This window comes from Podarcis melisellensis, assembly GCF_964234715.1.
Source record: "Podarcis melisellensis genome assembly, chromosome: 1".
In the NCBI taxonomy this organism is placed as follows: domain Eukaryota; kingdom Metazoa; phylum Chordata; class Lepidosauria; order Squamata; family Lacertidae; genus Podarcis; species Podarcis melisellensis.
The window spans coordinates 122,841,368-122,853,216 of NC_138528.1; the positions used below are offsets into that span (position 1 = coordinate 122,841,368).

Below are 11,849 nucleotides of genomic sequence, written 5' to 3' on the forward strand. Positions count from 1 at the left end.
GCTCCGCTACTGACACTATGACAACTACTGTTACTACTACTACTACTACTACTACTACTACTAGGAAGAAGAAAGCAGCTTGGTTGCAATCTGTTTCAGATCCTGCCATACTCTTGGTGATGTCATTGATACCATAACAGGGTCCCAATCATTTCCCAAGTTCCAGCTCCTATTTTCTATTTTGGCTGCTGTGGCTGATATTATGGCAGCAGCAGATTTCTTCTTCCTTCCCTTTTTTGGCAGGGAAATGCAATTTCCCCAGGGTCGCTGGCACACATGCACTCTTCCCACCTTCGATCAAATCTATGCTGCCAGGTGCCATAAGAAAGCGGCAGAGATAGCGCAGGATAGTATGCACCCCGGAAATGATCTCTTTCAGCTTCTGCCTTCTGGAAGAAGTTATGGAGTCATAAAGGCCAGGACTAGCCGCCTGAGAAACAGTTTCTACACAAATGCAATTCTGGTTCTAAACGCAGCATAAGGGGTCTCTATAGTATAGTTCATTTTAAAATGGGGTTTCAGAGTTTTTAGGGGTTTTTGAATGTTTTATGTAGTTTTTCAATTTCATTGTTCTGCATGGGACAATGACAATAAAGCAGTGGCGTAGCGTGGGTTGTCAGCACCCGGGGCAAGGCAAGTAATTTGCGCCCCCTAACCCGTGGATTTGCGCCCCCTAACCCATGGATTTGTGCCCCCTAACCCCCAGATGTTGCGCCCGGTGCAGCCGGCCCCCCCTGCACCCCCACGCTACGCCACTGCAATAAAGATATTGTATATCGTGTATATATATATATATATATATATATATATATATATATATATATATATCATATATCAGAAGGAGGGTGGGAAGGAAGGAAGGTTATAATGCCAAGAGCTGGATAAGGGGAGTGGAGAGGGAAAAGAGAGGGTGGGTGAGAGATGAGACAGTAGGGATGTGTTTTAATTTGTTGGACTTGCCCAGAGTGGCTGGAGGAACCCAGTCAGATGGACGACATATAAATAATAATTATTATTATTTAGAAGCTCTCCTCCAGATTGTCCAAACCCAAACTGGCCCAAGAAGAACAATGGGGCTGCAGTGCTTGCCTTGGACCAGAGGCCACCATTACAGGCCACCAGGCTTTTTATACATTCTGCACCTCGGGCAGAGTGAACTTGGGCAACATCTCTTATTTTACTCTTACCTGAATGGGATGGAGCTTGGTTTTCGTACTTCCAACTCCCTCCACGGTAGTTACTGCAGCACCATACAACAGGCATAATGGAAGCAGGCATGAGTTGGCTGGATAATGTCTTTGAAATGTAAAGGAGAATTTTTCCAACCCACTAGGGCTATTTTTAGCCGCGGATGGTCTCGGGGCTAGCACAATCCAATATGCAGCACTGGACACCAGAACTCGAAATGGTTGCTCCCCACCCCAGAACTACCCATTCTTTCCCAGACTGCATTATCCATTAACCTATGTATTTCTTTCTTTCTTTTTAGTTTTTATTGTTAAAATAATTTGGCATTAATACACACATATTTTGAATATACAAACATACATTTCATGCAATCCTTAAAAATGTTCAAACATACTTACACTCAATTCCACAGAGAATTCCTTTTCCCATCACTATCCACCACCCCTCACCCACCTTTGTGTTAGACTTCCAATCTACTCAATTGCAATTTCTTTCCACTTCTATTACTTTCTTTCACACACCTTTAACCTAATTTCATGTTTCTTTTTCTGTTACACATTGTTATCCATCTTATTTAATATTTCAGTATTTAAAACGGAACTTGTTTATTCTAACAGGAGTTCTGATTTTTCAATATGGCTTTGCAAGTATCCTTTAAACACCTTCCAGTCCCTGTCTATCTTCTCTTTTGAGATCCTTCCAATTTCTCCCATTGTTTTGGATATATTGTAATACTCCAATAATTTGGCAAGCCACTCTATTTTTGTCGGTATAATACCACTTTTCCAATTTTTCGCAATGAATAGCCTTGTGGCTACTGTTGCATATAAATATAATGTCTTGTCTTCTTTCTTTAGACTTCCTGGTATTATTCTCAATAGAAAACCTTCTGGTGTTTTCCTAAATGACTATCTGAACATTTTTTTTCATTTCATTATATATTGTTTCCCAAAATTGTTTGATGTTTAAACAATTCCACCATATATGTATCATCATATATGTATGATAACCTATGTATTTCAATCGAAAGGCGTGACAGTGACGTAGAGCTGGTCTTCTTCAACCTTCCTTGGGTGCCCCTGGGTGTTAGTAGACTACAATTCCATCATCCTCAGTCAGCATGGATGATGGAAGTTCTAGTCCAGGGGTCGGCAACTTGAGGCCATAGCTGTCAGCTTTCCCCCTTTTTTAAGGGAAATCCTATTCGGAATAAGGGAATTTCCCTTAAAAGGGGGGAAACGTTGACAGCTATGCGTGCGGCCCATGAGCCGGATGCGGCCCAGGAAGACCGTTTTACCAGCCCATGAGCCTCACGCAAACCGAGCCGCCCACTCGGCAAGTCCCCCGCGTGCTGCGCTAAAGCAGCATGGTGCGGGGACTCGCCGAGTAGCGCCAGAAATGGCGTCTGCACACTTGCAGATACCAGAAATCACATCTGCACATGTCCAGACGCCGAAAATTGCTACTGCGCAGGTGTGATTTCTGGCATCTGGGCATGCGCAGAAGTGATTTCTGGCGCCGTGGACATGTGCAGACGCAATTTCCGGCATCGTGCTGCTCCAGTCTGGCCCACCGACGATCTCCATGAGAGTGATCCGGCCCATGGCTGGTAAAGCTTGCCAACCCCTGTTCTAGTCCAACAACATCTGAAGGTCCAACACCCAAACTGAGGACCCCTCAAGCCATGCGCACCCTTTAATTTTGAAGCACATTCAAAACACATTGTTTACCTCAAAGGATTCTGGGCCCTGTAGTTTACGTCTCACAGAGTTGCAATTCACCACCGTCCTTAACAAACTACAGGGCCCAGAATTCTTTGAGGGAAACAAGGTGCTTTGAATGGGTTTTAAAGGTATGGCATGTACATAGGTAAAGCGCTGAGGAGGGACCGCAATCACCCCTCAAGAACTCGCGTGGGGGAGCAAAGTTAAATTTTGTCCATGGCAGCAGCCTAGTTGAGCAGGACCTTGATGTACTGAGTTGAATAGGATCCAAAATGCAGCAGTCTGATTGGTCCTAGAACAATGCAGCAGTATGATTGGTCTGCAGGAGCCACCCAATCCAGCTCCAGATGGAAGTGAATCCACAACCTGATTGGCCTACAGGAGAATTCCGGAATTGGCCAATCACATGCAGCCCATTGTGTAAATAACATATATAAAGCAGATACTTTGAGGGGACATTCATTCCTCCTCACCACTATGAGCTGAATAAAGAGCATGAAATCCACTCTCGACTCTGAGTATATTTCAGGCACCAATGCTCCTCTTCCCCTCAGAGTTTGCCCCTCATCACCCCCTGCTCCCTTCCCTGTCCCCTGTTGGTACCACTGTCAAGTCTGAAGCAAGTTAAAATGGAGGCAAAATGGTGTCCGAAGCAATTTAAAATGAAGGCAGACAGCCTATTCAGCAGGTCTTTTTTGCACCTTTGTGGCCGTCAGATCAAACAACAATTCCTGGGATTATTTGTGGGAAAGCTATATGTGGCAAGTTTTTTTTTTTTTTAATGACATCAAGTTTTGGTGCAGTTATCTGCATGAAGCATCTTTCCCTTCCCTAAGGATACCGTATCTTCTTGGTGTCTGGGTTGTATGTTGATATCATCACTGTGCAAGCCCCGCAGCCTCCAATTCCACAGCCATACTTCGTTCCTGTGAGGCAGACTTGTAGTTAAAGTGGAGGGTTAAGGAAAATAAGTGCTGACTCCTTGTTTAATATCTGGATTCCCCCCACCCCGCATGATGTCTTTCACATTACTTTTTATTTCCTTTATGGGGTGGAGGAGAAAGAAAATAAATGAAGAGAAGGCACTTTATCAAGATGATAGCTAAGTTTGAGAAGACATTTTTTATTTTAAAAAAGCCCCTACATTTTAATGAATATTTTTAATTTAACTTTTTATGTAGCCAAAGGCCCCATCTGCACTATACATTTAAAGCAGTATTGTACCACTTTAAACTGTCATGGCTTCCCCCAAAGGATCCTGGGAACTGTAGTTTGTTAAGGGTGCTGAGAGTTGTTAGGAGACTCCTATTTCCCTCAGAGAACTACAGTTCCCAGAGTGGGTTAACAATCCCTCTTCCCTGAGAACTGTAGTTTTTTTGAGGGAAATAGAGGTTCCTTAAATAGGGTTCCCCCTGGGAACTGTAGTTTTTTTAAAGAGAAATAGGGGTCTCGGCACTCTTAAACTACAGTTCCCATGATTCTTTGGGGGAAGTCATAACTGGTTAAAGTGGCATGATCCTACTTCAAATGTATTGTGCAAATGGAGCCTAAGACTGAAGTACTATGCACTGACCCAAGAGTGGGACTTACTTAGGAGTAAATATGCATAGAATTGTGCTGTAACTATTGCTCTGTTGTAGTTTCTATGAAATTCATATTTATGTATGGTTTGTTTTCTTTCATGTGACATGTCATGTGCCTTTGTAGTTTAGTGATCAGCTGGACTGAGGTAATCAACAAATCACATTTGAGAAAGGGTGCTCGGTTCACACATAACGTCAAACCATAATCAAAACAAACCTAGGTTTGTAAGCCAACAACAAACCATAGTTTAATAAACCACGGTTTAATGTTATGTGCAAACCAGAAGTCCTTGCTTTTGAAAAATCAAGAGGAATAATGCAGTAGAGCAGTAGAGAATGTAGCACCAAAGAGATGCTGCTGCTCTAGAGAAAGCATCCATAGCAGGGCACCACCAGAATATCAGAAGGAAAACTGCAGATCTTTTGCCCAAGTAGCCCATCCCTTGGAACTGGGGCCGGCCCTCCCATGAGGCAAACTGAAGCAGCTGCTTTGGGCGGCAGAATCCCATGTACTGGCACCCCTGCAGGTGCCCTGCCTGTCCCTGCTGGGATCATGCGGTTGCGGCTGTGGCTTCCAGTGAGTTCTTGTGAGATCTCTGCAAGAGTTCTGCAAGATCTTGTGAAATCTTGCGAGTGCTCTCTGGAAGCCACCACTGCCACACAAGCCTTGTAAGTGAGGCTACACAGTAGCTTCCCATTTCACCTGAGGGGGAGCAAAAGGATGCTGCTCCTGCCTGGAACTATTTCCATTCATGGGATAATTACTGGAAGTGTTAACACTTCTGCTTATTCTTACTTCAACTTCATGCTGATTTTCTGTGAACCACTGTCCTAACAAGAAAAACAGGTTTGCCCCATTAAAATGTATGACTGCAGAGATTAATCTCACTTTATAAATTGACTTTTGCTTTGCAATATCCTATGCCCCAGAGTGTTTCCAAGTCCTGGTAAAATATTATTTGCAAACTTTTCAATTATGTAGACTCTAGAGCAAGGGTCAGCAAACTTTTTCAGCAGAGTGCCAGTCCACTGTCCCTCAGACCTTGTGGGGGACTGGACTATATTTTTTTGGGGGGGGGGAATGAATGAATTCCTATGCCCCACAAATAGCCCAGAGATGCATTTTAAATAGAAGCACACATTTTACTCATGTAAAAACACCAGGCAGGCCCTACAAATAACCCAGAGATGCATTTAAATAAATGCATTTAAATAAAAACACACATTCTACTTATGTAAAAACATGCTGATTCCTGGACTGTCCGTGGGCCAGATTTAGAATGCGATTGGGCCGGATCCAGGCCCCGGAACACTAAGTTTTAGTAAGTTTCTAGTTCTAAAATATCTATTTATCTTTCCAATGCATGTAAAATTGAATTGTAGAATAGGATGCTTCTAGACTAGGACTTGTAAAAAACAACAACTTAAGAAACCTGTTGCCAAAGTATAACATTTTTTCACAGAAAATGTAATGTTGGCACATGTTGGCATAGCTGGTTGTACAATGGAGAGTAGAAAAGGATATGTTCTACAGTGCCCAGCATATTCAAAGAACATCCGTGATGGCTATAATTTCTGGGGGTGTTTAAATATCTGCCCTTGACAAAAGCTGAGGGGAAAATGTTCAGTCAGGCTAACATAAAGGCCCTGTGTTGGACTGGAATTATTAATTTTGAGATATAGATGACCCTGTTATCTGTTGTATTTAAACCACAGAACTTGGGGGAGTAAATTATATTTACAGCTGACTCGAAGTTTTGTTTTTCAGTGTCCCTTAATCTGTTTTGAATATTGCGAAAAATATATTGCTCACTTGAATTATACAAGAGTTCCAAGTCAATACCAATAGATCTGATTTTGCTATGTAAGAGGTGGAACCACCTGGATTTAGAAGAGTCCCTAAGTAAGTCAGTTTGCAGAGTTGAAGGTTGGCAACAAAAATGGCAATGCAACCAGTATTTTATAGTGCTAGTTCTATACCTATACCTAGTTCTGCATACCTTTCATACTTGATTGAACATGGGAGCCCCAGGATACGTCTCAATAAACGTTTCAAATCGGTAACAGAATAGTTATGCAACGCAAGAGCTTTAAAAGGATACGCCCCTTTCTCAGGTAATTAAGCAGCAGTTCTTCAGGATCAGCAGATTTCTCTATCACCTGCATTAGAAAGGAGAATCGAGAAACCAAAAATACACCTTGCTTAAGAGGATTACCTATGCTTTTGATGAGAGGAATTGATATCACATGCCGCTTTTCTTCAGTTTCTCTTATTCAGATGCAACAATACAGGTCTTATCAAACCACAAGGAAACTGGAACTTGAGTTCAGCTACTTGGGTTGATGGCATTCCAGGCATTTACTCTGCATCTAGAGTGCTCCCATTGCATCTTTTGAAATCTTGATTTATGCCTTGATTTTGAAATCTTGATTTATGCCATTTAGTTTTATTTGGATCCAACATATAAGGTTTGTAATATTTTTTTTTCTTTTTTCTTTTTTGGAAGCTCTGCTTAACTCTGATGTATTTGTAGAGGAGGAAAACAAGGCAGAAGAGTAATAAAACATATGAATGGATGAATACTGTTAGAATTTGTGGGTGCCAGGCACCTGTAATTCCTGGATCCAGGAAGTGTGAGAATTTAAGCAAGGCTTGAAAGGTAAAAATGGGTGCCAGACTCTTAATCCTGGGACCCAGGCAAGCTTCCTCATGAGGCCAGGGTGAAGGGTCATTAAAAGAACAAAGGAAGGGCCATTAAGAAAGCAAGGAGAGGGAGCTCTGTGCCAGATAGCAAATGATAGCAACTCAGAGTTAGTTAGAATACAAAGCCAGAGTTTGATGTAGAGTTTTGGAGCTGTGATGTGAACTAGAAATACAGCTGCAGGTTCGAAAGCCAGAGGCAGATTTCTGTTTAATTTCTGCTTGAATCCAAGGCTGCAGCTATGGGAGTAGTAGGACACACTTGGGGTGTTAATGTTGTGAACCCCACCATCATAGGCAAAGGTTGTATATAAGTGTAAAGAAACCATATGTCATAAGGACACCATAACCTCTGCTGTGCCTCATTTCCAAAAGGAAACACAAACCCTGGGCAAGTGCTTCGAACCCCTGGAATCTCTCACTGCTCAGAGATTGGGGTGCCATGCAACAATATTCTATAGCAGCAGAAGGGAACCTTTGGCCCTTCAGATGTTAAAATTAATGAACTTAAATGTTAGTTGAATGCCACCCACTTTTTCCTCTTCTTCTGATAAGAATAAATATAAAATAAGGGCACAATCTAGCCAAGTAACCACTTTTAAACACTGCCAATTTTAACATGACAGTTTCAAATGGGCTTAACTCTCTCCCACTGAAATCAAAGTGCCTCTCTTATAGTTACCGGTATGTCATATTAGACTTATAGTTGAAAGTATACAAAGCACAATTAGTGCATGCAGTTGTTTTCTTCCTATTTGAAATAACTGCAGAATTCAAGTTTCTAAGAAACATGACACATGTATTTTAATCATTTCCTCATCCTCTCTGGGTGAAATATCTGTAAATGGAGATGTTTTATTGTCTTTGTTCTCAAGTGGAGAAAACAAGAGAAAGTAAACAGATGGGTGCATTTTAAGTGTTAAATTGCATGCATACCTCTTTTTTTTTTTTAGCAGGAAGGGATATTAATGTTATTTGATTATATTTCATTAGGGAACCTTTCATTGAATGTCCTTTTTACTTAAGATTGTTGTAGGGCACTCAGAGTGAACTCATGCCGTATTTTCATTTTTAAAGTTTGGTGATACGGTATTGCAACCGATTACTATAGCTTATAGCTATAATAATAGCTTAATCCATTTCCAACAGCATTGCTCTGACAGCTGTTGCTCGATCCTCTTTCATTTTCGTAAGACCTAGGCATTCAAACACTAGAGGAAGTGTCTGCAAAGTTTAATTTAGTAATGTGAAATAAACATAGTTGACAATCCCAGTCAATGGTGGTCAATGAGATAGAGAAAGAAAATCCCAACTTGTAAACAATGACATTGAAATGACAGAAGATTGCAGGGAAAAGATGTGTAATTTGTAAGGTCATGAATAACATCTAGAGAACATTTTAGAAATGTTCTAAAGAAAGAAAGAAAGTCCCAACTTGTAAACAATGATGTTGAAATGACAGAAGATTGCAGGGAAAAGATGTGTAATTTGTAAGGTCGTGAATAACATCTAGAGAACATTTTAAATCTTCTTTGTAGATACAAGAATGTGCCCCTTGTCCTTCCCCCCCTTTAAAAACACACTAAAGTATTAAAAGAAGTCTTTACCTTCCTTCCATTCACAAAAAAAATGAGCTCATCCGATTGTTGGGGATTAGCCATTCTGCCGTATGAAAGCACACCTTGAAAGCTGTCAGATATTAAGCAAAAGGAGGGGGGAAAATACAGATTCTACAGTTGCTTCCACCACCCCTTTGGTCTGTGTTGCCCAGAACCGAGCGACAAATTATATAGGCGAAGAGGAGGAGCCAGAGTAGAATTGGTTGGAAGAGCTCTGTAGGGTTGCTTTTTTCCTCGCTAATCATAAATTTGATGCATGGTTGTAATAAATTAAGGTTTCTTGCAGGTGGCAGATCTTTTATACCTAAGGTTTTGTTTTTAAAAAGCAAAAGAACTGGTTGACACAGAAACCATAGTAATCCTCCTAAGCAAGTATGCCTTTCTGTACTGGTCTCCCTTTTCAGTTGAACAGGGCACTGAAAGGTCAAAAGAGGAGATGCCAGCGGAATTTTAGAGGGAAAGGAGCTCAAAAGGTGGGGTGCTGCTAATGAGAAAGCTCTTCCCTCACATCGCCATAGAAGTGGGCTTTACCTAAGGATGGCAAGACTGGCCAATCTTGACAAATGTGCAGGTCAGTACAGCAACAGGATTTCTGTCAGGTGTCCTGGCCCCAAACTGTATAGGCTTTTTAAGCCAATGCAAGTAACTTGAAGCAAACAAGCATTGAGTGCAGTTCTCTCGAAATTGTTTGCGGCAGGTCATACCGATGAAAAGCCTAGCTGCTGTGTTCTTCATACTTCAATGGTACCTCCACACAGAGCACATTACAATAGATCAGTCTTGAAGTTACCCATGTGTGAATCACTGTCCAGGAAAGGCCACAGCTGGAGAACCAGTACCAAGCACTCTTGGTATGCATATAGGTAGCTAGTGCATTTTTTAAAAAGTGTTTTTGCAACAGGCCACTACAAGTTGAGGCCTAGCAGCTACAGTCTGCACTAACTGTAGCTTCTGAATCAACTTCAAGGACCAGAGAAATCTACTTTATGCAACTGTTTGGTGTTACCTCATTTAGCCACTAAGTACATGCGGCTTCATAAAGAATGTCTTTATGTGGCCTTCCTTGATATCAAGGCTGCTTTTGACACTGTCGACAGGGGGCTGTTGTGGTCCAAATTGGAGACAATGGGCCTAGAATCTATATTACTTTACTTGATCAAAATGCTTTACACAAAGAACACCTGTCGCATAAGAACAACACCAGGGAATGTAATGACAGATCCTGTCATTATAAACCAAGGAGTAAAGCAGGGCTGTGTACTCGCTCCCTCTTTTTAAAATCTTTTTCTTAACGACCTTGCTTCTTTACTAAAACAGGTGGATGCCCACAGCCAAAAACACAACGCATCAAGCATTCCCATCCTTCTATCCGCAGATGATATGATTTTGCTTTCATGGACAAGAATTGGCCTAAAACGTTTGTTAAATTCCTGTATTGACTATCTGTCCAGAATGAAATTGTGCATGAACTTTGATAAACGCAAAATAATGGTTTTTGGGACTTCACGCAAAAGCTATAGCTGGGTATTTGGTGGAAAACCCATCCAGCAGGTATTAGAATTTAACTACCTGGGAATCACATTCCATCATAGGCTTCTATAGTCCTCGCACCGTGCAACGGTGGTGAATGCCAGTAAGATGTCTATGCAAGCCATAATGTGTTTCTTTATAACAAGAGGTGATTCACATATCCCCTCTGCCCTCAAGGTCTTCAACGCCAAAGTTATAGCTCAATTGCTCTATGGAATTCCAGTTTGGCTGCCAGGGCTTATCCAGCTGGTAGAACGAGTGAAGGCAGCTTTCCTTATTAAATTTTTTGCTGTCCCACGTGGTGTACCCCATGCAGCCTTGTGTCTTGAGGGAGATCAATACAAGGTAGAGACCATAGCATGGGCGAGATTTCTTACATGCTGGTTAAACATCTGCCTCATAACAGATAAAGATCCTCTCCTTAGTGATGTTTTGCTAGATCCCTTTCTTTCCCCAGGGCTACTACAGTTTAACATAAAGGTACAGCAACTTGGGCTGTCAGTGGAATTTTTGCAATCAATGTCCCCACCATCTGCCAAGGCTATAATAAAAACTAGGTTGTGGGACACTGAACGCCAGAACTAACAGCGGCAGCAGAGAAAACATGTTCCCCTCTTAACTTTCAACTTTCTTGGGCATCTGAAATTAACCACAATTACCGGTATCTTGGATTTTTGTTTAATCCTCAAGAAAGGGCATTTTCGCTGGCCAGGTTTAATTCAAATCCTTCAAACCTCCTATGGGGAAGGTTCTCAGGAATGGTGGAAGGAGAAAGAATTTGCCCATGTGAAGACCATCAGGTGGAAACTCTTACACATACGGTTCTTAAATGTAAATTACATGTTGATCTCCGCCAGCAGTTCCTAGATTAACTCTGCATCCCCAAATGGAAACCAGAGTTAGAGGTCATACATTTTCTATTATTAGGGAACAATCAGGAGCTCACCAAGTTAGTGGCTAAATATCTTCAACTGGTTTTTTGTTGTCGAAACACATTTCAGACGTCTGACCTCCCTGGAGACCTAGAGATGTAATGTTAGGCTGCTTTGCCTCTTTCATTTGACAAATGTTTTGTGTCACTGGGAAGGCGGGAATTCTGTATTGATTTGCTATGGATGTTTGTATGTGATGCCAATAAAAGGTTTGATGATGATGATGAACTTCAAGGACAGTCCACACAGAGTGCATTACAATTTTCCACTTATAAGGTTACCAGCCAGAGCCGTAGCTAGGTGATCTTGCGCCCCTGGCAGAACAGTTCAGATTGCGCCCCCAGCCACGAACAAATTAGCTCTTCTTTCTGCCTCTCCTCCAACACCCCCCTTCAATTCCTCATGCACTTCACTTTGTAGTGAATTCTTTTTTGTAAGGAGTTCTGATTGAAGGCCACCAAGATGGGGAAGGCTGACCTAGATGACGGTATATAGACGACTCCCCACTTACGCGCAGGTTACATTCTAGGCCCCTGCCTGCATAAGTGAAATCGCATAAAGTGGGCAGCACC

The 11,849-nt window shown here is 41.8% G+C and overlaps 1 protein-coding gene and 1 long non-coding RNA gene across 2 annotated transcripts in view; one reads left to right on the forward strand and one right to left on the reverse strand.

Moving 5' to 3' along the window:
- LOC309365606 (aldehyde oxidase 3-like) overlaps positions 1-8,965 on the reverse strand; it is a 64,973-nt gene extending 56,008 nt beyond the window's left edge. Inside the window, exons 1-4 of the mRNA XM_081903796.1 lie at positions 8,804-8,965; positions 6,598-6,655; positions 3,754-3,850; positions 1,188-1,296 (exon numbers count right to left, since the gene is read on the reverse strand). Coding sequence (XP_081759922.1) covers positions 1,188-1,296; positions 3,754-3,850; positions 6,598-6,655; positions 8,804-8,857 — 318 coding nt within the window. The 5' untranslated portion in view covers positions 8,858-8,965. The remainder of the gene's footprint in view (positions 1-1,187; positions 1,297-3,753; positions 3,851-6,597; positions 6,656-8,803) is intronic.
- Positions 8,966-9,103: 138 nt separating this feature from the next.
- LOC309363852 lies at positions 9,104-11,511 on the forward strand. Its single transcript, XR_014165610.1, has 2 exons — positions 9,104-9,386; positions 10,133-11,511. It is a non-coding gene; the product is annotated as an uncharacterized lncRNA (long non-coding RNA).
- The last annotated feature ends 338 nt before the right edge of the window (positions 11,512-11,849 follow it).